Consider the following 26335-nt stretch of genomic DNA (forward strand, 5'->3'; position numbering starts at 1 on the left):
AGGGAAGTGAATGGATTGAAAAGGGGAAGAGGTTTCTCTCTGACGTGTGCGCGCGGGCGTGCGCCCTTTCAACGATCTTCTCGATTCGTCCACTCTCGCCCCACCGCTCTCAGGAAGCCCTCATCAGCTGAGCGACTCCGACCTCTTTCAAAAGAGGGAGGCAGGTCTTTCCTCGCGCGGCGAATGTGCAGTCGGCTTCTTCCACTGTACTGCTGGCGTGAGGACTGAGACATTAGGTGAGTGAAACTTCATTCTGTGACGGCGGAAACTCTGCTCTTGCTAGCATGACTGCTAAGCCACCGCCGCCTTCGGCATGTAGCCGCTCTGTAAACACAAGCAGAGATTTGCGACATACGCTCACGAAGTCGGGAGACACACGTAGAGGCAGTATATCAAATGTATATCCCTTTATTGATATGTTCTTAGCTGCCAAAGCCAACGCTAGCCTCACCAGACTCAGACTCGGGTCTCGTGATGGGGATGGACTCGCCCCTCTGGACGCTAAGATAGCGGACATTCGACCTAGTTCTTGTCGTTATCAGTTGAATGAGTTCACCTCAAAGTGGAGAAGAATTTCCCTTTGAAAGGTTTGTTTGTCGGTTTGTTGTTGACGCTCGAATGTCAGCAAACATTCACTCATTGAAAGCGTTGGTACGCAAAGAGCGTAATCGAGGCTACAACGTAAGGTACGCTCGCTTTCACTTTTTGCTTTAAAGACTTCTTCATGTATTGTTTTTAAACCTCTGTAACGAAGCAAACTGACTTGGATCATTTCACTCTTTGGTGAAGCTTATGAAAGAGCTAAATATGAGTCTGTTCATGTATTATTTATTTTTCTGGTGGTTTTGCTTTTGCTCATTTACCATCAGTTTGTTACTGTTAGTGTATACCACTATTTATAGTGATGTGTTGTGAGCTGGTGACCACCTGTGACATTCTACTCTTTCACTAAACAGGTCCAGACTAGATTCTGAAGAAGACCTGCTATTCTCTGTTCCAATTATTAGTATTTTTTGCTAACAATTATTCGGGGCTCTCGATCCTTGTTGTTCAACATGTTTTCCAAGGTGTCGTGTCTCAGTTTAGATAAGTGAAAATTTAAGGGTAGAACCGTTGCATTTTAGATACTAGTACATTATGTTGAGTTTAAATATTACATGATTTGAATTTGTGTATTCATGCGCTGCACTATGACACATCTATTCAATAAGACAATTCTGAATTGTTGCCTTCAGAATGTTGATACAATGAGTTCAGGACTTCCAAATGTATTTTGTTTTTAATTTTTTTTCTTCACCAAACATTGAACTGTTGCAATGAAAGTAATATAGTTTGCAAACTTCAACATTTTGAGTGCGATCTGATTATGTGCATCTGTTATTTGAGGTTCATCTGAGCTCCATGTGCTTTATCAATTCCACTCACTCATTGTCTTCGGTTTAAGCTTTAATTTCTTAAGGAACATATCAGCGAATGGTTTATGCAACTGAGTGACGTCATTTTCCGGAGGCAGCATGCTAGAAATTGTGTAAAGTGGAGTCAGCAGTGTTCAATTTCAGCCGGTAAATGCGCCATTGAGAAGTCACATGGTGCCACTTAACTGAAAGGCTTGAGATATGACTGATGTCTGTTCTGTCAGTGAAGTCTTTCTCCCATTCTCAGTGGTGGAGGACCTGCAGTGAAGATGTCGTCAGTTCCCGTCGTACCTGAGCTCCACACTCATGTTCTGGCCGAGTTCGACTGCCTGGATCCACTTCTCTCAACTCTCCGCTTAGACTCTGGCAGGCTCAAGGTTGGTTTCACAGCAGGTTTTGTTTCTTACCATGTTCATATTGTGGAGATTCAAGGGTAAGCTATTGAATATTGAGCATTCTTGTCATTTTTATCCAAGACCAAAACATGTTGCATTTTCCTTTTTATACATCTTTTTTTTGCATCTCAATTATATTTAGAAAGGAATTAACTATTCTGACAAGATTCTCACCGTCCTTTACTGACGGAATTACTTTGTCTTTATTATTTTATACAAACATTTTGGATAAAGACGTCATGATCAGCCTTCTCTTTCCTCCAAACTGACAACTGAAAAATAGGATTCTTCCATATTTCTCTTCAGCAATATTGAATTAAAATTGCAATAAACATATTTTGTGTTTCCAGTGCACCAGTTTGGCCGTGTCCAGGAAGTGGCTGGCATTAGGAACATCAGCCGGTGGCCTGCACCTGATTCAGAGAGAAGGATGGAAACAAAGACTCATTCTCACTCACAAGGTAAAATGTAAAGCGTTGACTCCGCACAAGAATTAATTCTAGTATTTTGGTAGTGGAGCTTCCATACAAAGATTTTTAAAATTCCATCTCTTTGCCTATAGGAGGGATCCATCACTCAAGTGGCCTGCTGCCCGCATGATGAAGATTTCATAGCTGTTGCAACAAGGTGAGCTTGTTTTTATTCTAAGTTCCTGCATGGTCATGTACCATTTCATGACATATTCTGGATATGGCAATAATGTTGTAACATTGCAGTGACAACATTGTGTTTTCTGTTCTATTCTACTATTTTGTTGCTGATGGTTTTGACTTCATGTGTCCAGTCTTGGGCTGGTGGTGATCTGGGAGCTGCATTTGGAGCGACGAGGACGTCCAGAGCGAGTGAGTGTGTCCTGGGAGCACCGAGGTCAGGCCATCACTGCCATCTGTTGGGACACAAGTTCGCTCAGGGTGTTCGTCGGGGACTCAGGAGGCAAAGTGTCATGTCTTCGTGGTGGATCCTCCAAGCTTGGAAAGGTGAAGTTGGAAATACCTATATTAAGGAGGAAGTTTTCTTAGTAATAGAAACATTTGTAGCTCTTCTTAATATCTCCAAGAGGCCCTGATCGTTGCCACTTATAGTACATTAGCTGGGAGCCCTACAGAAACATCTCAGAAACAAGAGAGCACAGCCTGTTTTCAATGTTTTCTTCTGATGAAGTTGTGTCCAAGAGGATCCTTTAAGGTGATGTCTGTGCTTCTAGGGATCGGCATTTGTCATATTCCCTGTGCAGACGGTTGCCACTGTGGACTCTAAAGTGGTTCAGCTCGGGTATCAGGAGGGACGGCTGCTTGTGTCTTCTCTTAGTAGAGTCTATCTTTGTGACACTGAGAAGTGAGTTCTACTGCCTCTTGCCAGTGACCTGACCTGCTCTGCGATTTTTATTCAAAGTGGTGTTGGTAGACTTCAGCACTAATTGTTTGGTAACAAACCCTTCAGAGAGAAGTTCTGGCGTGTGGGATATAAGGAGCGTGATGGCGAGTTTGGGGCTTGTTTCTTCCCTCAAAACAAAGGATTACTGGCTGGCCAACCTCCTCTGCTCTACTGTGCAAGACCAGGGTCTCGAATATGGGAAGCCAGTTTCAACGGCGACGTTCTGAGTACACACCAGTTCAAACAGCTGCTTGCATGTCCTCCCTTACCGCTCATCACCTTCAGGTTTGCACCGAGATGACTCTGTTGTTGTTCTGCATGAATATGAGCTTTCTTATCGGATCCCTCCAGAAATGAGCCGCACATTGATCAAGATCCCAGAGGACCCCAGTCTGTGGCTTTCCCCAAACTGCTGTACTTTGGGTAATTACATAGTCATATCGTATATATTTAAAAAATAACCTAATGAAACTACTATTATTACTATTATCATACTATGTGCACTCTTATTTATAAAGTGACCAAAATCTGCTGACGTGGACGGATTCAGCCATCTATATCTTCACGCCTCACAACGGTCAAGTTCTTCTGTGGACTGAAGTCAAAGGTTTGTCTGTAGCTTATGTATTTTAAATATAAGTGGATATATGACAAAGTCTAAAAACATTCAAGCGGGCTGAGTGTTCAGTTGAGGTTGTGACCAAAGCCATTTCATTGTGCTCATATAACCATAACAATCGTGAAGCCCATCACCAGATTCAAAAATATTTTTCAATATACTATATCTGATTTCATCTAAATCAGTTGTTGAAGTATAAAAATACAAAAAATGAACATGAGTATTCATTGTTTTACTTAAATGTGTGCATTCCCAGTAGTATTTTGTTTTATTGACTGTTTGATCATACTTTAGATAAGGGTACATTTATTTACATAAGTAAACTACTTATTTATATGCGTATTTACAGAATATTGGTTTGAAATTGTTAAGTATTGAGTTACGTCTTGTTTTCCTGGCGATATTTAGCCCAGTCATGGACACCAACAGTTCACTTTGAAACAGAAAATAGGCAAGTAAATAGTTTATAAATTTGTTAATTATTTGTTATAAGTTTGTTCAGCATTCTAGTGTTAACAGTTGATCTTTTTCTAACTGTGCATGGTCGACAAAGTTTATCTGTGAATAACAATATAAAGATGGCTTTATACACCATTACATGATGAAAGAACTTGTGAAATGGTATGTAACCCTACGGAGCTCTTGTGTACAGAGGGCAAATGTGAGCTTGACTGAATGTGCTGGGGGTTTCGAACTCATTGTCAGGATGGGGTTTACACCAGCGGCTCATGTTGTCAGCTTCCTTGTGTGTCTGCAGATTTGCTCGACATAGCCGTCTACCGCAGCGAGCTCTTCTGTCTGCATGGCAGTGGCCGTCTGTCCCACCTCTCCTTCTTGTCTGCGGAGCGTTGTGTCGAGCGTCTGCTGCGTCGGGAGTCCTGGCACCTGGCTGCTACCGTCTGCTGCATGTTCCAGCACACCATCATCGCCAGCAGGGTGAGGAGGGAGCAAATGTCCATCCTGTGCTTTTGTGACAGGATAAGAAAGCTTTCGACGGTCAAGTAGAAATGACTCTAGATTGCAACCATCATTTGGAATTCATTTTGCAATGCATGAAAGTAAAGAGAGTTGTCACTGTTGTTCCCTGATTCAGGCCAGAAAGTGCACTCCGATCGACCGCCTGGAGTATCTCAAGTCCCAGCTTGGCTCCAGTGCGAATCATGAGCTGATAGGTCAGCTGGAGGACGTGATTGCTAAACTGGAGCCTCTGGACTCTGCATCCAGCAGTCGCAGAAGCAGCATCTCCTCTCATGTAAGCACACGTGTCTCAAAGTTGCTCCTCTCTCAGGCCACATCTGTCAATCCTGAATGACAGATATCATGAATTCACCCTTATTTCTAAAGCGCTTTTCATGATGAAACTCACATCAGAAAATCTTAAAGATGACAAGCAATACCTTCATCTTAGGCACTCCGTTCTATCTATGCACTTGTGGATATACACACTCACACACTGTAGATGTGTTTGGGATGGAAGCACGATCAAAGGAACGCCCACATCTGCGCCCCCTAGTGGAGGAACACCAGAGATTAAAATAGGATTTTGGATTACAATCTTAACTGCACTCTCAAATCATCTTAAAAGAAAGTGTCCCTACAAAGATGACTTTTCAGTTTCCCTTTAAGAACACGGAGACTTTTTGCAGCCCTCAGGCTGTCAGTTCAATGGATATGAGTCATGGTAACAAAAAGAGGCTTCTCTATAGGTTTTCCTTCCAAGAGGGTTAATATGGTAATATAATAAGCCAATAGAGGGAAAGAGAAAGCCAATGCTGAGATTTCTCTGTCTCCATCAAGCTGTTCTTCATTGTTCACCAATGTTTGACAGAGCAGTTTTATCATTACAAAATTATGTATTGAATGTTCTATTCATGTGAAATGCTGGAGCCCACATTACATGAACATTTGTTTCAGAATCTTATTGATGACACTCGGTGACATACAGAAATTTGCTTGATAAACGAATTCATCCTCCAGGATAGCTTCAATGTTCTGGACTGTGGGATCTACCGCGTCATCAGTCGAAGAGGAAGCCAGTCTGACGAAGACACCGGCTCCTTCATCAATCATTCCATGTCGGAGGAGGAGCGGCTGAAAGATTTCAGCTTCACGCAAGAGGATGACCAAGCGGATCATGGTAAGGTTGTGAGGACCTTTCAGACGCTGAATTATTGCTGCTATTTAATCTGGTTTTTATTTTTAACTAAAATTTGTTTGACAAGTTTCATTTTATATTTGAATTTAGTCCAGGCTCTTTTTTTTTGATGCGCTTACATGATCAAATGGTCAAATGTGTTTTCCAAATTAAGGGAACACTACAGAGCCCTGCAAGTGACATTTATTTTTTTGGGATGTGACATGCATGACTTAATATTTTTTTTATCCAGAGATAACTGTTATGTCGAGATAAATAGATTGTATCTTGAGATCATTTTATATCTTCATTAAAAAAATGAAGTCATGCATGTCACACATAATACGTATAGCTTAGCCACATATGGTATTATTTGGAGTGGAAGGCACTTGATCAGAGTGTTAAAAACCCACTGACTTGCAGACAGTGAGCAACAACGTTGACAAACAAGCTACGAAGTCATGGGAGACAGTGGTTTCAGGTGGATATGTACAAATGCTTTCCCAGTGAGGCAGTTACGGATGCGCTGACATTTACTATTGTATCTTGAGATAAAGATAAAAGTTATCCAGAGATTACAGTTGTCTCGAGATACAAATTCTTACAAGATAAAAATAATAAGATAATAAACAATAATTGTTATCTTGTGATAAAAAAAAAAAAAAAAAAAAAAGTCATGCATGCCACATCCAAAAAAATAAACACTCGCAAGTCACTTCCAGGGCTCCGTAGGACACAGCAGAAATCTCTGTAGTGCAAAACATTCTTGATCATTCTGCGTGCCTTGGAGTGTTGAAAATCTGTCCTGCAGTCGACTTTAGAGCATTTTGTGATTCAACAAAAACGCTGTGTGAGGCTTGTTGCTACAGGTGTTGAGTGAGGCCTTGTAATGTGGACTTTTTTTGCGACTTTCAATTTGACTTCTTTGCCTCTCTGCCATTTTATCACTCACGTTTCCATCTTGGTTCTGGGTTTTATCATTTAACTGTGCATTTGTCGCCCTCTGCCAGTCGCTCAGTCACCGCTTCATCTCATCACACCTTTTCTTTGCTCCATCCACCTGTGGCTTTTGTCCCAAATTGTCGTTTAGAGCTGCATAACCATGACCGTATGGAGGGTGTGCGGTCAGATCAAGGCCTGCCGTTCCATCTCCCCCTCACATTCCGGGCCAAGCCGCCCCGCATCGCGCTGCAGGCCGTCAAAGACAGGTGAGCGCACCGATTTTATTCACTTCCTCTTTACTCCGAAGAGTACTCTTATTCATACATGCTGCTTTCACTTTCATTGGAACCCATCCCTTGTAACTCAGTAGCTAACTATGTGTCTATGTTCTGTCCTCAGTGTTTCTAGTTTTGTTAAAAAGACAACGGAGAAGATCAACACACTCCAGATGAACACTGACCACCGACAGAGGCCAGAGTACCGGGAGGGTGCACCGGGCGACGTGTCAGTAGCAGCTGCCATGTCCTCAGAGGAGCTAGCAAATGAGTGAGTGTTTTTACATGATGTTTTAGGAGCACGTGCCTCAGGTGCCTGCTGCATTTTGGCATATGGTAGTCGGTTTGTCAACATCTTAAGAAAATTAAAAAAGAAAAAAAAACACTGAAGTCCTGCAGTGTTTAATAGTTCTCGGCTCAGTGACAGCAGCCCGACAATCCTCCCCAAAATGCTGCTTTGTAGTAATGTACTTCAGATGCTTGTCAACACATGCGGCAAATGTTTCAATTGACTGAAGCTGATCTAAGTTGTTTCGGTGCAGAGTCTACGATGAGATGTCCAGCTCGCAGGCTGAACTGCTGGAGCTCCGGGCCGCCACAGAGAGAGCTGTGTGAGTACGGAGTCCCCTCAGGAGACCCTCCTCTGGTGCCTGTGCTAACATTTTATCGTCGTTTCACCAGTCGCCAGACTCTAGATCCCATGATTCTTCTGGATCCAGTCTGTTTGAAAGATGCTCTCCTCCAGTGGTTGCTGGTCTTGGAGCGAGTTCTTGGTCAACCAGAGGGTGTTTTGTCTGCCTCGGGTTCCTCTGACGCAGAAGAGCCGACCTGCGACCAGTGTTCTTTTGAAGAGCCTGTCCCAGAGGAGGCTGACAGCTCACCACCCAAGTGTGAGGACGATCGGACAGGAGACGTCAGCAGCACACAACTCAGTCCTCCAGAACCCATTCGAGTGGTGTCCCCGACACCACTACCGTCGGACCTCCAGGCTGACCTGACTCAGCTGGCTACGCTCTACACAGAGCTAAGCGCCTTCAGCAGCCTGCCAGAGAGTCCTGCGCTGAGCTGCACCACCTTTCTCCGACGTTACTTCTTTCTGCTGGACCAGGAACGCACCGGGCGCATGTGTCTGCTCTGTTCCCAGCAGGAGGTGAAGAGCTCCTTCATCGAGGCCATGTTGGGTGAGACTCTTCTCATAGCAGAATCGAATAACATGACACATCATTGCAAAGACTGTTACAAGAATGATCAGAATGTTCTGGATATTCAGATGCAACTCAGTCCAGTAAAGTGGTGGAGGTGATCCAGAAAGGAGACCTACAGAGATCGCTGCGTTTTTTGAGGGAACTGCAGCCCTGGAGCTCCCCGCCTCTCCTGGCACACCTGCACAGGTCACTATATCACTATATTCTCCCGAGTGTCAGCTCATGTGATGGTCTCGATCATGTGGATCGTGTGTGTGTGTGTGTGTGTGTGTAGGCTGTACGAGAAGCACGGCGAGGCTGCTGTGCGCTCCATTTCTCAGTTCTACCCCACCATAACCCCTGCAGACGTGATGTTCATGGCGCACAGCAGCCACTTCCTGGCTTATCTGGATAACCTGGTGCAGACTCAAGCTGAGGAACACAGGTATCGCACCGTGCTGGGGCGCCAGAACCTCAAGATGGCGTGATAGAACTCTGACTCTTTCCATAGGGTGTCTTTTCTGCAGTCTCTCATGGAGCCACAGTCGCTGCAGCATGACTGGATGGAGCTGGCCCTGAGCCATGATGCCCCGCAGCACTGTGACACTCTCACCCCAGATGGAGAGCCCAGGTAGGGGTCCATCTTGATCTGGACTCTGTCTCCATGTCCCCAAAACTCAATTGATCGTTTTAAACTGGGATGCCATGGATCGCATGTGTGCGTTACAGCTACTGTTCCTGCCTTGTGTCCACTTCCCTCTCACTTGCTATGGGCTCCATCTCTCCATGCCTTCCATGTTCTCGTGTGTGTGTGTGTCTGGGGTGAGCAGAGCATGAGCCTCGACATGGCAGCTAATGACTGGGACTTTTACAGGTGGCACTCCCATCGCTTCAGTTGGGGATATGGACGCCTCCTTTCTCTGCTGATTCGACTTCCTACCGACTTGACCTCCAAGCAGAAAATGGCCGAAGCCTGTCGACGTCATGGGTACGGCACGCTTCACTCGGGACGTCGTTCCTTTGAAGGCAGTGGATCCAGATATCCATCTTGTGTTTGCAGTTACTGGTCGGGTTACCTCACACTCTGTCGGCAACTGCAGCTGCGCTCCCAAGCTTTCTCAACCATCTGTCAGCTGGACGATATCGCTCTGCTGGAGGAACCTGAAGGTGACACGGCAACACACCAGAACTGAGGGCTGTGGTCGTCATCATGGTCATGTCATGACCTTGGGGTTTTATTAAGCAGATCATGAAGTTGTCATAACACCTGCAACAGTTGAACAGCTACAGTACAGAGCCAAGATTGTCAATGATTTTTTTCTTTCCCAATTCCTGTTGTTCAGTGTCAGAAAACTCTTTGTGTTGTGTTTCAGGCATGAAGCCAGAGACTCTGGAGGAATGGAAGCTCCTGGTCCAGTTGTCTCAGCGGGGCAGCAGCGGGTCGCAAGAGACCGGCGGGATGAATGGCAGCACTCTGTTGAATGGCTCCACTGACTGCGGAGGGAGAATAAACCCAGAGAATTTGACGTTGATGCTGGCTCGAACCGCTGGCCCTGATCGAGCCCTGGAGGTGCTGGAAGAGTGTGGGGTCCAGTTGGTTCTCTCACCTCATTCCAAGCTTGTGTGCCAGCTGCTGAGAGTGGCTGAGAAGAGGCAGCGGTGAGTCGGGCCTCCACCTCTACTTACTGATGTAAAGCAGGTGTTTTCAGTGTTTTTTTTCTTCTTTCATTGAGATGACAAAATACAATCTTCATTTTCATTCGTGTCTATTGACTTGCTTGACAATAGGCACTTAGCAAACATGTTTTTGTCCAAACTCCCAGATAGAAACAATAAGGTTCTCCACGCAATTTGAAGTGAGTAAAGCAGTGACCTCTGACCTGCTCTCTGTCAGGTTGTATCAAGTGAAAGATGGACTTTAGTGCGTCAGATGTGTTGTAGTTCATTTCTGACTCTACTGTCTTCCTTATGGCCAATCTATCACTCTTGCCATCGCACATCTGGGGCCAAGAAGTAATGATTGATAGCTGATGTGAACGAGCCATGGCAGGATTGTGGGTGAAAGTTCTAACAGTTCTGTGATTTTCTGTTTCAGGGCAACAATCCAGACCATGTTGGAACGCTGCGACCGCTTCCTGTGGTCTCAACACGCCTGAACCAAGACCAGCTGCAGAGAGCTCCGGAAATAATTTATTGATAACTGACTGAAAATATTGTTAAACTGCTTGGTATTTGTACAAATCTATCAGTATTATACACTCAACAGAGTTTTAACCTGGGACATGTAAATAAAAGATATTTGAAATCCATTGAGAGTGGTGACCCTTGTTTTCCTCTATTGCCAAGTGCTGTAAGGTCACACGTTTCCATTTCTGCTCTCGGAGCTGTTGGAAACATAATCCCTCTATGCACATGTCAGTTCCCACAGTTGGTGGATGAAACTGGAACCAAAAACGGAGAGGATTTAGGTCAGGCAGATGTATTGGAAGCCCTTCTTTCCAGGACAAACGCAGTATCTCAACTCTTCTCTCACACACAGCGAAGATGGTGCGCACATGTGGGTCAGCAGAGATAATGTTAATAACAAGTTAATGAAATGGCATTGAGGACACGGGTGATGCTATCACACACCTGGAGCTTCAAAGAGATCCAGCCCAGAACATTTGGTCTTCATCAGTCGCCTCCATTCATTTCCCAGAAGTTTATTTATCCTTCACAGCCCTCACATAGGGACTCGCACAGGTGCAGCCAGTAACAAATATTCTGGCTGTAACCTGTACATAAATCTGAAGCTGTTGACGTTTATTCAGATTTCCACTGGTTAGTACTGATGAAAGCACAGTGTTGCATACTGCCAAACCTTCTCTTTCAACTCGACTTTTCATGTATTATTTGTATTTGAAACTTACCAGTAGTTTTTGCACAGTTCCATGTTTTTTTAAGCTTCACTGGCAAACTTTCCAGGTGGTTCGCTGCCACTTTCCCCTGTAGCTGGGAGCCAACTCTGCACTACTAGGAAACGGACAGGATCAAGGATCAAGCCAGTGTTTCACTCAAAATTGCTTCTTACCCAAATGGATTAGGTGGGTGACATCAAGGACCACTGACATCACCCAGGATTTGAACCCACAGCTTTTTGGCCCAGATATTTTGCTGAATAATAAAACACTCATGTGAGACAGTGAAGAGATGCAGCTCTAGAAAACAAATATGAAGCGCGACTGGTGCACGGCCACGAGGACCACGTGTCCCAGCCTCCTCTGCTTTCGGAATGTTACAGGAGTTGGATCTCCCCACGGTGGGAGTTTGGACTGACTCATAAGTCAATTGAAAAGGTTATGAGGTCGAGTCCAGTGTTTGAAGTCCTGGTTCTGTCACCAGAGGGACAGATAAGGGGATTCTGCACATACCTGTCTGTGTATAAATGGCACCATCTGAGAACAACCCACCTGGTGATACTCGCCGCGGCGGCAGCAGCAGGATGCGATGGTTGGTTAGTTTTGACTTCTGAATCCTCGCAGGACTGATGGACTCTGGACTGCCGGTGAGATTGCCGTGTCTTTTCTTGATGAATTGCACGTTTTAAGAGGTACAGTTTCAGGTGTTCCGCTCTGTGCTCGGACTTTCCCTGGTCCTGCTGTGCCTGCCTGAGCAGGCGTCACAGAGCCGAGCTGTCAGCAACACTTCAGGTAGGATTTCATGGAGGTGATGCTGAACCTGACCTTCTCTGACTCATCTCTCACTCCGTTTTAGGGACAGTGTATTTGGGTTCGGCCTTCGTGAAGGAGGCTCTGCAGCAGGCGACCCGACTGACTGATGCGGCGTACGTCCGCTCCAGTGACAGGTGAAAGCATTCAGGTTCTCGTGTGGGGGTTTGCGCAGGCACTGACAGATCTGAATCCACTCAGGTTGAAGAAGTCCGTGTCTGAGGGAGCCCTGCGGCCTAGTGACCTGCTGGCTCAGTTTAAGCAGCCTGGATCCAGAACCAGGGCTCAGATCAGGGCTGCGGAGCTGCTGGACAACACTGTGGAGCTGATCAGGGAAATGGTCTACACTCATGCCATGGCACAGCCGGACCCCAAAGGTACCCGGATTTTCCGTGACAACTATCAGGGTGGGCCGGAGAGGAATGGATCTCTTCATCAGAGAGGGGGGGTCTCCCGCAGATCTGCTGAGCGAGGACGACATGCAGAACCTGCAGCAGGTGACCGGCTGCTCTGCTGAGCTGCAGACACCCAACTGTGCCAGTGACTGTCTGTCTGAGCGCTACAGAAGCCTGACGGGGGAGTGCAACAACAGGTGAGCGTGGACTCTTCTAAAATGACTTCACTGCTATCAGCCGACTTACATTTCAGTCTTCAGTTGTCTAACTTTTTGGATCAATATTTCATTATCCCATCTGTATTCCAATTGTAGTGCTTCACTCCAGCAGATGCTTTTTTTTTAATTCAATGTCTGGCTACGCATACGACGGCAGCACAGTATCCAGCATCTCACTCAGAGATCTACCACTACAGTAGTAGCTATAACCCTCGCGTCGGCTATTTTGAATGGCATTCCACTTACGCCCAATCCGACTTACGACTGGTTGGTCAGAACCAGTCCCAGTCATAAGTCGGATGTTTCAAATCTCACAGTAATGGAATGGTCTGCTCTCTGAGCCTGTGCTGTCACCTCCACAGACGACATCCACGGTGGGGTGCTGCCAACATACCATACTCCCGCTGGCTGCCTCCAGAATACGAGGATGTCTGGGGAATGCCAAAAGGCTGGGACCCCTCTTATACCTACCACAATTTCACCCTTCCTCCAGTAAGCCCTGCCTCAGTCCCACGTCTCGACAGCAGGCTGGTTGACTTCCTGATTCGTAGGTGCGGCTGGTCTCCCAGGAGGTGTTGTTCACGCACAATGAGCACATCGCCCTGGACTCCACTCTGTCCCACCTGTTGGTGGAGTGGGGCCAGTGGATCGACCATGACTTGGTGCTGACCCCCCAGAGCCCCAGCACATCTGCCTTCAGAACCGGAGCAGACTGCGCCCAGACCTGCAGTCGGGACACGCCCTGCTTCCCAATCCAGGTTTCTTCAGCCTTCTCCCCCTACATCCTTATTTCAGGTTTTCACCCGCATACAACCATGTGGTCGTACTCTTCAAGAGCAGCAGCTTCTGCTGCCTTATTTGTTCATGAATGACTGAATTATTCACCTCAGCAGTAGTTCAGTTTCCATAACAAAACCGCCTCCACAGATCCCACATTCCGACCCACGCAGAGACCTTCAGGGTTGCATGCCCTTCTTCCGCTCGGCCCCCAGCTGCGTTGATGGAGTTCTGCCCCGCCACCATCGGGAGCAGCTGAACGCCATCACGTCCTTTGTAGATGCCAGCATGGTGTACGGCAGCTCCGTCACTCAGGCCTCCGAGCTCCGAAACCACTCGTCCTCCATGGGCTCCATGGCGCTCAACATGCAGCACATGGATCACGGGCTGGCGTACATGCCCTACATGCCTCGTCTGCAGACTCACTTTGACCCATGTGGGCCACGAAACGCCACCAACAGATCCGCACTTCGTGGCAACATCACGTCGTGTTTCCAGGCTGGTGAGTCCAAGAGTGTTTTATTAGCCTTCTGCGGCTCATGACTCACGACACACAGGAGATTCAAGAGCGAACGAGCATCTTGGGATGATCGCCCTGCACACACTCTTCCTGAGGGAACACAACCGGCTTGTGGGGGCTCTGCAGCTCCTCAATCCTCACTGGAGTCCAGAGACCCTTTATCAAGAAGCTCGGAAGATCTTGGGGGCCGTTCATCAGGTGGGTTTCAGCACGTTCCTTGATTTGGTGTTGACACCGCCGATCACCTGCACTTCCGCTCTTCAGATCCTGACATGGGACCACTACTTGCCTCATGTCCTCGGAGAGAGCGCCCTCTCCAGCCTGATGCCTCCCTACAGTGGTTATAACGACACGGTTGACCCAAGCATCGCCAACGTCTTTGCTGCTGCTGCATTTCGTTTTGCACACGTCACCATTCAGCCGATAGTTTCCCGCCTCGGAGCAGGATACGTCGCTGATCCCAGACATCCGTCGCTTCCTCTCCATCACTCGCTGTTCGCCTCTTGGAGGGTCGTGCAGGAAGGTGAGTGATGATGAAAGTCTTCAGTGGTCTGGTGTGATCTGGCATGTTTGGGTCTCGGCAGGTGGCATCGACCCAGTGCTCCGTGGTCTGTTGCTGTCGCCGGCCAAGCTCCAGACTCCTGGTCAGATGATGGTGGAGGAGCTGACTGAGAGGTTGTTTCAGGCTCAGGGCGGGATGCCTCTAGACCTCGGCTCCCTTAACCTCCAGCGGGGCCGGGATCACGGTCTGCCAGGTACTAGCTAGCAGTAAAAACATCCCTCTCACTCGTGTATCTCCTTGTCAACCGAGTTCCTTCTTCCCAGGTTACGGCTCATGGCGAAGACTTTGTGGTCTGCCTGCACCCAACACAGCATCAGAGCTGGCAATCATCCTGGGGAACCAAACTTTGGCACATAAATTCCAGATGCTCTACGGCACACCGCACAACATAGACGTGTGGGTGGGTGCCATCGCCGAGCCCGCTCTCCCGGGAGGCAGAGTGGGACCCCTGCTGGCATGTCTGCTGGCCAGGCAGTTCAGAGCCTTGCGAGACGGAGACAGGTGGGTGGTCTGCACAGTTACTGGTCCAGAGGAGTTGAAAGACACGTGCTGATCTTCATCTTGGCAGGTTTTGGTGGCAGAGGGAGGGAGTCTTCACCAGGGCTCAGAGACAAAGTCTCCGCACAGTCTCTCTGTCCCGCATCATTTGTGACAACAGCCACATCACACATGTCCCTGTCGATCCTTTCTCACGCACAGAAAACCCAGAAGCCATGTTGTCCTGCTCCAGCCCTCTTGTCCCTCATCTTGAACTTCACGCATGGAAGGAACCAGACTCTGGTGAGGCCAGAGAAGGTCTCTCCATTGAGAGTGATGAGCACTTAGTAACACAATTTCAATCCTAGATCCTCACTGCGGTCCAGTTCCCAGGATTCTTTCTGGTTATTTTCTACTGTGCAACTCCAAGGTCATCTATCAGTGCCAGTCTGGATTCAAGCTGCATGGTTCCTCCACAATCAGCTGCGACGTCTCCAGTCGTCAGTGGAAGCCCGCGCCTCCAACATGCCAAGGTACAGTCCCGACCCAGGTCTTGATAAATCATGTGCGTGACACAGAGGCTGCATGTTTTTGGACTATGGGATGCACCTGAGTCCTAGTTCAGTCCAAACCTGCAGTTTACTCAAGCCTGAGTTGAACCAGCAAACTCCTTGCTGTGAGACTGCAGATCTTTGTTCCAAGAAGGTAGAATTACTCCACTGAAATTTGTTGAGGGTTTAATTCTAAAACTGCCACAGTGAGCGGTTTTAAGTCAACGAACCTTTAAAACCACATCCTCATATGTGATTCACATGCTCTACATAGCAAAGAATCAAAACATCAGCAAAAAAAAAGGCTTTTGTGGTCAGCACATTTGTGTTTCTGGGAAACGGACACTTAACAAAACACAAGGCTCTGTGGAGGAAAGATGACGTTGAGACCTCAGTTGACTTTCAGTTCGGTTACACCTTCTGAGATGATGCCAACTCAAACAACATTCTACAATGGCCTTCACCACCATAGGTTCTTTTACCCGTCTTCCTGGTGTGTAGGGTTTGGGTGAGGGTTAACATCTGCAGTGAAATAAATGACCCGATTCCTTTCCTTGTAGATGTAAATGAATGCAAAGAACAGGCTCCTCCTTGCCCGCAGAGCCAGGAATGCATCAACCTGCCGGGCTCCTTCACATGCTCCGGTGGGTCCTTGTGCATTTCACCATCTCTGGGTCAGTTCTGAAGCTTTGCTGTTGTTGTTTTGATCCAGAGCCTTCATCACTGTCAGTGTCTTTGGTCACAGCTGTGATCACTGTGATTGGTGGCGCTGCAGCGCTGGTGATGGTCCTGCTCTGCTATCGAAGGTACATCACCCGCAAAAAAATATAAAAAAATAAAAATAAATCACCTCATGCCACTGTCCTTAAATGCACTTACATTTTTTGTTGCAGGTATTTCCCCATGAAAGAAGGGATGGTTCAAAGGGAGTGTTGCCAAAGGACAAACTAGACAAGTCAGCTATTTTACAAAAAAATAATAATAATAATATGGCAAGTCGTGTTGTTTGTAGCGACATGAGAACAAAAAAAAACCACCACATTCAACAAGAACATGTAGATGAATTTGTCTTTCCACTGTGGCAGTTTCAGGGATCCACATTTTTGAGCCCCTTTTGTCCCACAAATAAACCTCACCTATGCTAATATGTCGCAGCTATATGTTACACTGCCAATGAGCAGATCAAAATACCAACTCTTCAATAAAGTTCAGAGTTCAAGTTCAATAAATTCCTTGAGATTATTTTGTTTGATTTCATGGATAAATCTCATGAACAACTCCTTGATGACAAAATGTCACTGTTTTTATACAATAAAGATTTCACATTTACGCCCAAACCTCTTCTTCTTTCCACATTTGCTGTCAGATGTCAGTCGCCTCCATGGTCACTACCTATCCTCCCTGCGTCTATGAACTCATGAGTAGTATTGCACTTCCCCTTTTACTTGCTACTGTACATATATCTCCAAGATTATTCATCCACCATCTCCTGTCTCTTTTCCTTCACACATCACCTCTGTAGGCTGTTGCTTCCTCTTCCCCCACTGGCTGCACTCTCTTCTTCACCTCCCTCTCTCTGCCCAGTAGTCAAATCAAACAAATCCTGACTTTTAGTTTTTGAGCTGATATGAAGTTGCTCAAGATATAGATCAACAACTTCCACTGAGTTATTGTCTGGGGTTCCCCCTATCGCACTCATTCAAAATGGTTCCATTTTTGAAGCAAAAACGACCAAGACTAAGAGATCAAGACTTAGGTGAGGAGTGATGGAACCCCTGAACTACAGTGTTAGACCCTCTTGATCAAAAGCTAATATTAAACCAGTGTCACTGTATGTCATAAAGAGCAGCTTAATAAAAGTGATCACACTTAAGAACTCTGGTATGTGAGAGCTACTGTTCCTCATGAGGCCGTAAACAGAATAACAAGCTTCGCTCCGGAAGCTAAAACCTTTCAGGAATGCCTGTTCTACAAACAGATTTCTGCCTGTAAAGCCTCTGTGAGCAGGACTCCTTGCTCCGTGTGGGCGTGTGTCAGTGTTAGGTGGTGCGAAATGGGTCTCTGTGTCACTAACCTGTTGTTCAGCACTGAATATAATCTGAGTGAGTCATCACTAACCTGCCTCTCTGAATCACACACCGGACAAAGGTGACGTTTGCAGGCCTGGACTTTATTTGGAGTGTCGACAGTGGAGTCTTGTTCAGGCTGAGAAGTGAGTATTGCACTTGTGGACATGATTCATCATCATCACCTTCAGAATACATTTTCATGATTAGCACTGAACTGTGAGGTACACAGAGTGGGTCTGGAGGCACAGCATCTTGAGTGAAGCACAGTGAGTCGGCACCTTTGATAATCTGAGCGGTTTCATGCAACAGCTGGTGACAAAATGCAGCTACAGCTCCGGTGGAGCCGGTAAGGCCACAGTGGTGCCATGTTTACAACCCTGTGAGGACCACAACACATGACTTTTCATCACTGTAAAGTCACCCCCGATACTGTGGTCAGAAAGAGGGTTTTATTGGCACAAAAAGTGATGCTATGTGACTGTCACCTACAGAACACTACATGGTTGCACCTAAAGCTTCAGCCGTGGTGAGACAGAACGTCACAAAAGGAGGTGCACTGCAGTGGTTCATATTTGGTACATCATCTGAATTTGGCCCTGTTTTGACTTGTATTGCCATGTGTAAGTGGAGAGTGACACCACTCTCTCCAACCTGCTACATAAAGAGGTTACCACAGGTGAACCTGGACTGGATCAGCCTCTTCTATCCCTGGTCGGTGAGGTAGAACCCTAGCTTGGCGACAGTCATCTCCCGCCGCAGACGCATCACCTCCCAGAACATCTGCTCAGCTGGATGACAGAAAACACACTTCAACTGTCAAAGTCCAAACAAGTGGCCAGAGAGAACATCTGCTCACCGTCGTGTCTCACCAGTCCCTGCTGGATGTAGCGCATGTAAGTGAAGAAATTACACACCGCAGTGATCTGCCAGTGAGGAAGCAGGATTCAGACAAATGGCCACAGGAAATGTAAAAACGTGCCTGACACTCACCCGCGCTCGACTGGAGGGGGAGATGTAGTAGTAGTTCCCCTTGTCTCCTAGCTTGATGCGATGTCTGCACAGCTGAGACATGCCGCTTAACGCACATTTTCTGAAGAAGAAACATCTGCAGTGAGAAGTATGTTCCGCAAAATCATTGTGCTGAAAACGATAAAGACACAAAGTCTTTTGAATAAACCCCACTTTGATATTATTATTATGACTTTTACATTTATTTTTTCATGAAGCGAAACATTTTAACATTTTAAAAGCCTTGACATTACGCCTGAATCATATACCGTTATCGTGTCTCGATCCAACATTCAAGATGTCCCTCACTCGTGCTCCCTGTAAGTTAAGGCAGTGGCAATTTTCTGCTTGCCCTTCAATGTACAGTATAGACAGTCATTTCCTGCTTGCAGCTGATCAACAGCTAAATCCAGAGGCTGACATCCGACTTTCTACATCGTTTGCACCACAATATTTTCGTGACACAAACACTAAACCCGTAGTCATGTGGTATAGTGTTGTTATCAAGAAATCTGGCATTAATGTTTAATAATATAATTATATTTATTTTAATAATATTTCCATTTCAGGGACATTTTAGACCCAACAGCAGAATGTGACCACAAAAATTCAAATGAAAATAATCGGATCATGTCAATGGCAAATGAAACATCCACCAGATAGCATTTCTAAGCAAAATAAAACATTATGATATGCTTGTACCATGAAACAACAATGGTGTTGAGTTCATGAACATGCACTTCAGCAGGAATTTTGTCAATCTAACAATCTAAAAATCAGTGTCTCCGCACCAACACGGACCATCAGATCAGAAATAAACGGTATATTCTCAAAACTCTGTCTTCAGCCAAGGACTGTGATCTGCCTTCATGAAACTGTTACAGCTCTCAACAAGAGTTGGACACACAACAGCAGCATTCAGGTCCAGCTCTTCCCATGTCAAATTCAAGCACTGTTCCAGCACTTTCAAGGTTCATTTTCCAGCACTCCCCAGTAGCAGTAAATCACAACTGAACTAAGACAGACACAACCAGCATTGTTTTCAGTGAGGAGGTCATGAATGCATGTTAGTTTTCATCAAGCTAACGCTGCTTTTAAAGGGCAGCCTCTAAGCATGTCAGTAGTTCTCCAACCAGGTTCTTCTGAAAAGGAGCGGGACAAAGGCAGACACAGCGTGCAGGATGCAAAGTATTTCAACTTGAAAACACACTCAGAACTGCTCAGTCAGAGAGCTCATAATCATCTGTGAAAACCCCAGCACTTTCAAGGCTGTCAAGCGCCTGTATGACCCATGAACATTGGAGCAACCTTTGCGGGGTCAAGAATATCCACAATCTGGACCCTGGAATTGTTATTATCTTAAACTTGGGAGGCAATGTTCTTAATTAGAGGGAAATATTTGTATATAAATGCCACTTGTCAACTCATTCTACACTGTCTTCAACTTATGATGCAAAAAAAAATTCTGCATTGACCACAGGTAACAGCCCAGTAAAAAGCATGGGTTTTGCTGGATACAAACAGGGCGACACAGGATGCGTGCAGCTGCAGTTAGTGACTTAAAAAACACAACAGACACAGATGCAGAAATGTGTTATCACACATTGCACAGACAATGTTGGGTGCCATGCAACACTCATTATTATTAGTGAAGTGGCTTTACTTCCTGTGATGACTTACGTCTCTACTGCCGCCCTACAGCCACTGGAAAACAAGATCAGCAGTGAAAATGTGGCCACAGGCGGAAACACTTTACATCATTGGTTTGGTGTGGAGAGAAACTCAAGAGCAAGAAACTCAAATGACGGTGATTCGTAAAAACTCGCTGTGAAGCAAATCCAACGACGGACAAGTGGTATCATGTTTGATCGAGATCACTCACTTTGGACCGCCACATTCGACCGCTGAGGCTTTCACCATTGGCAGGGCAGACAACGCCACCGGTTCGACGGTCAGGGAGTTGCTCTCCACTGCGCTCTGCACCAGGTGGGAGAGCTGAGGACAGAAGCAGCCATGAGACGACCAGACCTAAAAGGCTGAGACTGCATTCGATAACCTTGGTTATCAATGATGATCAAAATCCTAACACTGTTTCTGCCCTTGTGTGCTACTTGTCACTTGGATGAACGTCCACACAATTTCTTGAGCCAATCATATAAAGGTAGAGTGTCAGGCATGGAGATCCTGACCTCAGAGCGAGTGAAGGTCAGGCAGGGTCCGATATCTTCTCTGTAGATCCGACTGATGAAGGCCGAGGTGCGATCCAGACTCGGACGTTCCTTCCACATTAGGAACTCTGCGTACAGTACGGAGTCCATCTGCAGCAAAGGACATCAGAACATTAAAACAAAAAACAACAGGGACCAGAGCTCCTAAATCTGGCTTCTACTTTACGTGCAAGTAATCTTCTTCTGCAATGCAGCTAAAGATGAGAATGCCATTCTCTTGTTTTTATTTGTTTTCTAATAATTTATGGTATTAATGTGTCTATTTTAGCAAATGTGTTTTATTGCTTATTTGTCATTTTCGTATCCATAGCATTGGGTTTATTGAGTTGAGCACTTTTTGTATGGTGACGACTCTTGTTCCATAGCAGTCTAAGCTTTTTTCAGTGTTGCTCACTTGGCACTCTTCTTTTAGGCTGGTGAAAAAAAAGGAGCTCCAAATAAAGTTTGAGTCATTTGAAGAGTAAAAACGAGAAAGAAAACAAAGATGAAGGGAGAGGCCTCTAACTGAGCAGTTACCTGTCTGGGGTCAGAGCATATCCCCTCCCCCTGCTCTAGCCAGTAAGGGTCATCGCTGACCCTGAGAGACTGGCCAGGGATCAAGCAAAGAATCAGAGAGAGGAGAGCAGGTACAGCAGGCTGAGAGGCAACAGATGACAGAGGGAAGAGCAACAAGTGAGGGAGATGTTAGAAAGCTCTGAGAGAAACCAACAGGATCAGGCCTACGGTCAGGCAGAAAAGGAGCGGCATGTTAGAGAGAAGACTCACCTCTCTGTCCTCTTTGGGAGCAGACACCAGGCCGGGCTCTTGTTTTGCCGGTGACGATGCGAAGCTGCCGCTGGTGCTTTTGTTGCGAACGTGATTTTTGTGTGAACCTCTGGTACCTGAAGATAGTAGCTGCGGGTGCAGCTGCCGATTTGGTGAAGACGGCGTTGAGGTCAACACCAGGGTTTTGAGGGCTGTCACTTCAGCCTGCAGAACATCAATCTGAGAAGGAGGGGTAGCATTAGCAAAAACAAACTGGAGCTGGAGGGATGAGTCCGCCACTCACCTTCCCCTGCGCCTCTTTCAGCTGCTTCTCTGCTGCCGCCTGTTTGACGTTGGCTTCATGGACCATCTTGTGAGCTTCCTAAGTGAGTGGAAAAACAAGCTCAGGTACTATTAAAAATAGTTTGACAGACCTCCTACTAGAGTTTGCATGCTACCTATAGCTCAATATACGGATAATAACACCTAATAAAACTATTTTAATGCAGCTTAGATGTCAAACTTAACATTTAAAATTATCATAACACAGCAATGCTTGATTGAGATTATAATTAGAGGGCCCTGAAGAAACCAGTGGAGAAACTTGCTCAGCAGATACTCAGAAAACATCAACATAATTGAGTGAAGTTACACACAAACATGTCTGGGTTAACATGTAACAGCAGTAGTGAGGGGAACAAGGGTTACTGCTGCTTCAGGGAAAAAGACGGAAGAGTTGCATCACAATGAAAGAGAGACAGCAGAAAGTCTTACTGGGAAAAGGGGAAGCTTAAAATCTATAAACCAAAGGCTCAAAATCTATTGAAAACCGAGACTCAGCAAAAGCGCAACTGTGACCACAAACTTGAAGACTTTTTCAATTGAATTTTGTTGAAGGCCAAACACTGCAGAACAAATGACTGATCCTCCCAGCTAACCTCAAAAAGACTAGCAGTCAGCTCCTCCAGTTCTTGCTCCAGCTGATTCCTGACCTGCGACAAACGCTCACACTCCTTGTCTTTAAGTTTCAGTTCCTGGGGAGAGCAACAAATGAAAGGTAAAATAATGTCACGAATTGAAATATTTCATGGGCTGTACCCGCTGTGCGGCATCCAGCTGTTCCCTCAGGATCTCAGAGCTCTTTTCTCTGATTTCTTTTTCTCTGACTTCCAGCGATGATCTGCGGAGATGGAAGAGTTCGCCATTTGCTGGCCCAGAGGTCGGCCCGGCCAAGTCCTCGCCCTCCACACTGGACTCCAGGTCCGAATCCAGGTCTACCAACCTTCGAACGATCACACATTTCATCAGCATAGGATCCAGAATTCATTCATTCACATGAGGGGTGTGACACCCTCTGGAGGTCACCACTTCATCAGCAGACAGACCCCCCTGACCCTTTCCCCACACACACACACACACACACACACACACACACACACACACACACACACACACACACACACACACACACACACACACACACACACACACACACACACACACACACACACACACACACACACACAATGTAGAGTGACCTATTAACCTATACACCATGAGCTGCCTCATGCCAGAATTGAACTGCCTTATTGTAACATTAAACATCAACTTTCAAGTCTCACAAATAAAGACTTCCTCCAGACTGTGTTTAGTGTAAAGGTTAATACTTCTACTGTAACACTTGCTTAATCTATTTTAAAAGCAAACTTTGTTTCCAAATATTATGCCTTTCTAAAAGCAAGTACTTTTTCCCAGTATTGTAGAATAAACAACATTTATTATGTTATAAGTCCTCAGAAGCTCCAGTGATAAAACTGCTTTACTGCTGAACCTGAATGCTGCACTCCGACTTGGGAACTTCATTGCCCACTTCAGCCCTTTAATACAGACTTCAGCATGCAGATATATTTAGCATATAAACATACATCATCTAAAATATAAGTATTTATTTCACGTGTTTACAGTAGAAGTATGAAGTTGTTCAGTAAACGAGAGCCACGACAGTTCCCGTATTGCCATAAAACACAACTTTCCCACAGTTGAACACATCATAAAAAACACTCTCCTGTCAAAAAGAGAAAGCGTTTAAAGTACATCAAACACCTATTAGCTAACTAGCAGGAGAACATTAGCTTTAACTTCACCGGGAGAGTCGCTTTCCTCCTTCTATGACTACTCACCCCGTCGGAACCAAAGCCCTTCCAAGCAGGAAACGTGAGCCAGACTTTCTCGCTCTTCCCACTTCCACACGAGTGTTGGCGTTAAAGAGGAACGATGAGGTGCAGAAGCTACAGTTAGCTGCACCGAGCCAATGTTTTACATCAGCGGAGGAATGCGGACGCTGGCGTCGTCAACAGCCGAGCTCCTCGCAACCAGACTACCGTGTGACAATAGCCTCTTTTTTTTTGTTATACACATGTGTCGCGAGTGTTTTCCTTCTCGTGGAAACACGAGCCTCCGAGTGACGAGCTGAGGTTGCTGCTGTTCCTGCAGTTTCTGTCAGGTCACATGACGAGCATCCACACGTCCACGCCCTGAACTGACCGGAGCGGAGCTGCAACCGCTGGATCTGCTTCCTCGCTTCGTCATCTGCCGATATTTGTTTATACATCATACATTTACACCCAAGTAAATCCAACAAAAGCCACTTATAAGTGCGTGCTATACTCTGGGTATGACTGGGGCGAAGTGGCCCATCAGTGAATCTATTGAAATGTTTCACTGTTGTGTGTTTTGGAATGTTTTGAGTTACGACAGTCAAGCAGATTGGTGTTAGTGATTGCAACGTTGTAGCAATAATAGTTGTTCTTTTTAAATTCATTTTAATACTTCAATATTTTTTACACACACACACACACACACACACACACACACACACACACACACACACACACACACACACACACACATATATATATAAGTGCTGTCATTTTAACAACAGCAATTTTAACGCGTTAAAAAAATTAACACAAAATTTAACAAATTTTACAAACAATAAAATTTAACACAATTATGAGTATCAACTGTTCTTCATTTTGCCCCATTTAGAGACATGTTATACTTCTATTATGCTATAGTGAGTTTAAGTTCCTATTTGAGACAGCCTTATTTTATTTCAGAATTTTATTTATTTAACTGAATCGCTGTTTTTCTTTTACATTTTTGAAAACAGCCTTATTACATTTATTTCACTGTATTGCTGTGTTTGTTTTACATTTTTGAATAATGCACCTGGCCTAACGGGTTTGCAGATGTGCTTGACCTTTACTGCTTAACAGTTCACCAATAAATAGTTGGATTTCAAATCTTCTCTTCTTACTGTATTCGACTGATTAGTCATGCACTACAATTTTTTAATATCCTAGAACTCAAATTCTTTATCAGGAGACCTTTAGCAGATTTGACATAAAAATGTGATTAATTAATTCCAAAATCCTGTAATTAATTCGATTTTTTTTCAACTGACAGCACTAATATAGATAGATAGAGAGATAGAGAGATAGATAGATAGATTTAATTAATTTTAATTTTATTTAATTCCATTTTGCACATCAGTAACTCTGCACTTTTTGCTAAGGTTATTATTCAAAACTTGAAAATGAAATGAAACGAAAATTTCTTAATATTTCATTAAGGATTATTTTATTATTTTTTAACATCTTTATGAAAAAAGTTTTCAGTCTCTAATCAATCTAATCTTTCAGAATTTGATATATTTATCATATTAATTATCACATTGTATCTTATCATATTAAATATATTCATTTTTACAATTAAGAATTAACAGATTTTTATTTAATTTTATTTGAAGCACACTTCGGTAACTCCTGGTTTTAAGTCTTCACTACATCATTCAGTAACGTGTTGATATCACTTCAGACAACAAGTGAGGTTCTAAAGTGTTTTCCACTCAAGTCCACAGATGAGCTTTCATAACTGGAGCGAAATATATGCATTATTCGATGAGATTTCCTGTGCTCACCTTCCCACCTTGCAGCCTCCCTCCTCCCTGCCAGAAGGACATCTCTCTGACACCACCACTCCTGCTGAGCCGAAGAAGGCAGGAGAGGAGTACACGGCTATTCCCGGCCGCCCTGTTGCAAGGATTTCGTATGATGGACTGGATAAGGTCACTTGCGGTGGAGAGGATGAAATGTTGACGGAGTGAATTCCTTCAAAAGCATCCATATGAAATCTGAGGGCAGGAAGCTGGAAAGTCAGAAACCAAGTTACCGTCCCTCCGCTCACATCAAGGTTCAGAACCAGTCAGGCATTTAAGGTATTTCTTCAGCTCTCCTTAGTACACAGGAATGGAATATCTAGTTCAAACAAATCCTCAGGTCAAGTCTTTGCAACTGTCGAAGACGCCTTCTTCTACTGGTGGCTAAAGAGCTACTACTCACCAAGTTAGAAAGCTGCAGTCATCCACGGTCACTTGAGGCTTTGAAGGTTGGTTTGGTGAGCTTTTACCAAGCTGACCTCTGTTCCAGCTTCACCCTGCTGCTGCAGAAGGGTTAATCACTAACACCTTCTCAGGAGTTCACAGCTGCACATTCCTTCCATCTGGGGGCGCACCATGCAAACATCTAGGAGTGAAATATGGAGCACATATTCCTGGAATTGGGGCACGTGTGTATTATATTGATTATTAAAAGCATCTCATTCAGTTATTAACAGCGGCACCTTCCACCTGCGGTGCCCAAGTGTTCAAGCGTGTGATTGGTCAGATTAGCACGACTTG

General features: G+C 45.3%; 3 protein-coding genes across 7 annotated transcripts; 2 read left to right on the forward strand and 1 right to left on the reverse strand.

Moving 5' to 3' along the window:
- Positions 1–78: 78 nt before the first annotated feature.
- Positions 79–10638, forward strand: hps5 (HPS5 biogenesis of lysosomal organelles complex 2 subunit 2). Its single transcript, XM_053886197.1, has 23 exons — positions 79–236; positions 1663–1792; positions 2161–2271; positions 2373–2437; positions 2595–2787; positions 3015–3145; positions 3251–3469; positions 3536–3607; positions 3703–3791; positions 4561–4739; positions 4897–5055; positions 5781–5940; positions 7028–7145; positions 7279–7425; positions 7697–7765; positions 7836–8335; positions 8425–8545; positions 8634–8783; positions 8850–8969; positions 9213–9326; positions 9399–9505; positions 9712–9997; positions 10434–10638. Exons 2-23 carry the CDS (start codon positions 1685–1687, stop codon positions 10492–10494), a joined length of 3279 nt encoding a protein of 1092 aa, XP_053742172.1. The 5' UTR covers positions 79–236; positions 1663–1684; the 3' UTR covers positions 10495–10638.
- A 1158-nt stretch (positions 10639–11796) lies between these two features.
- epx (eosinophil peroxidase) lies at positions 11797–16376 on the forward strand. Its single transcript, XM_053886804.1, has 16 exons — positions 11797–11882; positions 11940–12027; positions 12092–12182; positions 12247–12422; positions 12505–12637; positions 13021–13150; positions 13210–13416; positions 13586–13937; positions 13993–14153; positions 14220–14478; positions 14540–14710; positions 14781–15018; positions 15086–15297; positions 15363–15527; positions 16106–16189; positions 16258–16376. Exons 1-16 carry the CDS (start codon positions 11865–11867, stop codon positions 16374–16376), a joined length of 2604 nt encoding a protein of 867 aa, XP_053742779.1. The 5' UTR covers positions 11797–11864.
- Positions 16377–17694: 1318 nt separating this feature from the next.
- rab3il1 (RAB3A interacting protein (rabin3)-like 1) lies at positions 17695–26043 on the reverse strand. Of its 5 annotated transcripts, XM_053885457.1 has the most exons (13): positions 25998–26043; positions 25577–25803; positions 22693–22876; positions 22533–22628; positions 21899–21976; positions 21616–21834; positions 21367–21486; positions 20812–20940; positions 20505–20617; positions 20303–20326; positions 18605–18704; positions 18471–18537; positions 17695–18402 (listed from the first exon to the last, which is right to left on the reverse strand). In XM_053885457.1, the coding sequence occupies exons 2-13, from the start codon at positions 25780–25782 to the stop codon at positions 18317–18319; spliced, it is 1422 nt and encodes a 473-aa protein (XP_053741432.1). In that variant the 5' UTR covers positions 25783–25803; positions 25998–26043; the 3' UTR covers positions 17695–18316. The 5 variants fall into 5 exon arrangements, with proteins under 5 accessions (XP_053741432.1, XP_053741431.1, XP_053741435.1 ...); XM_053885456.1 differs by lacking the exon at positions 25998–26043 and having other exon boundaries at positions 25577–25854; XM_053885460.1 differs by lacking the exons at positions 21367–21486; positions 25998–26043 and having other exon boundaries at positions 25577–25854.
- Positions 26044–26335: the final 292 nt, after the last annotated feature.

This window comes from Synchiropus splendidus, chromosome 14 (assembly GCF_027744825.2).
Source record: "Synchiropus splendidus isolate RoL2022-P1 chromosome 14, RoL_Sspl_1.0, whole genome shotgun sequence".
NCBI classification, from domain to species: domain Eukaryota; kingdom Metazoa; phylum Chordata; class Actinopteri; order Syngnathiformes; family Callionymidae; genus Synchiropus; species Synchiropus splendidus.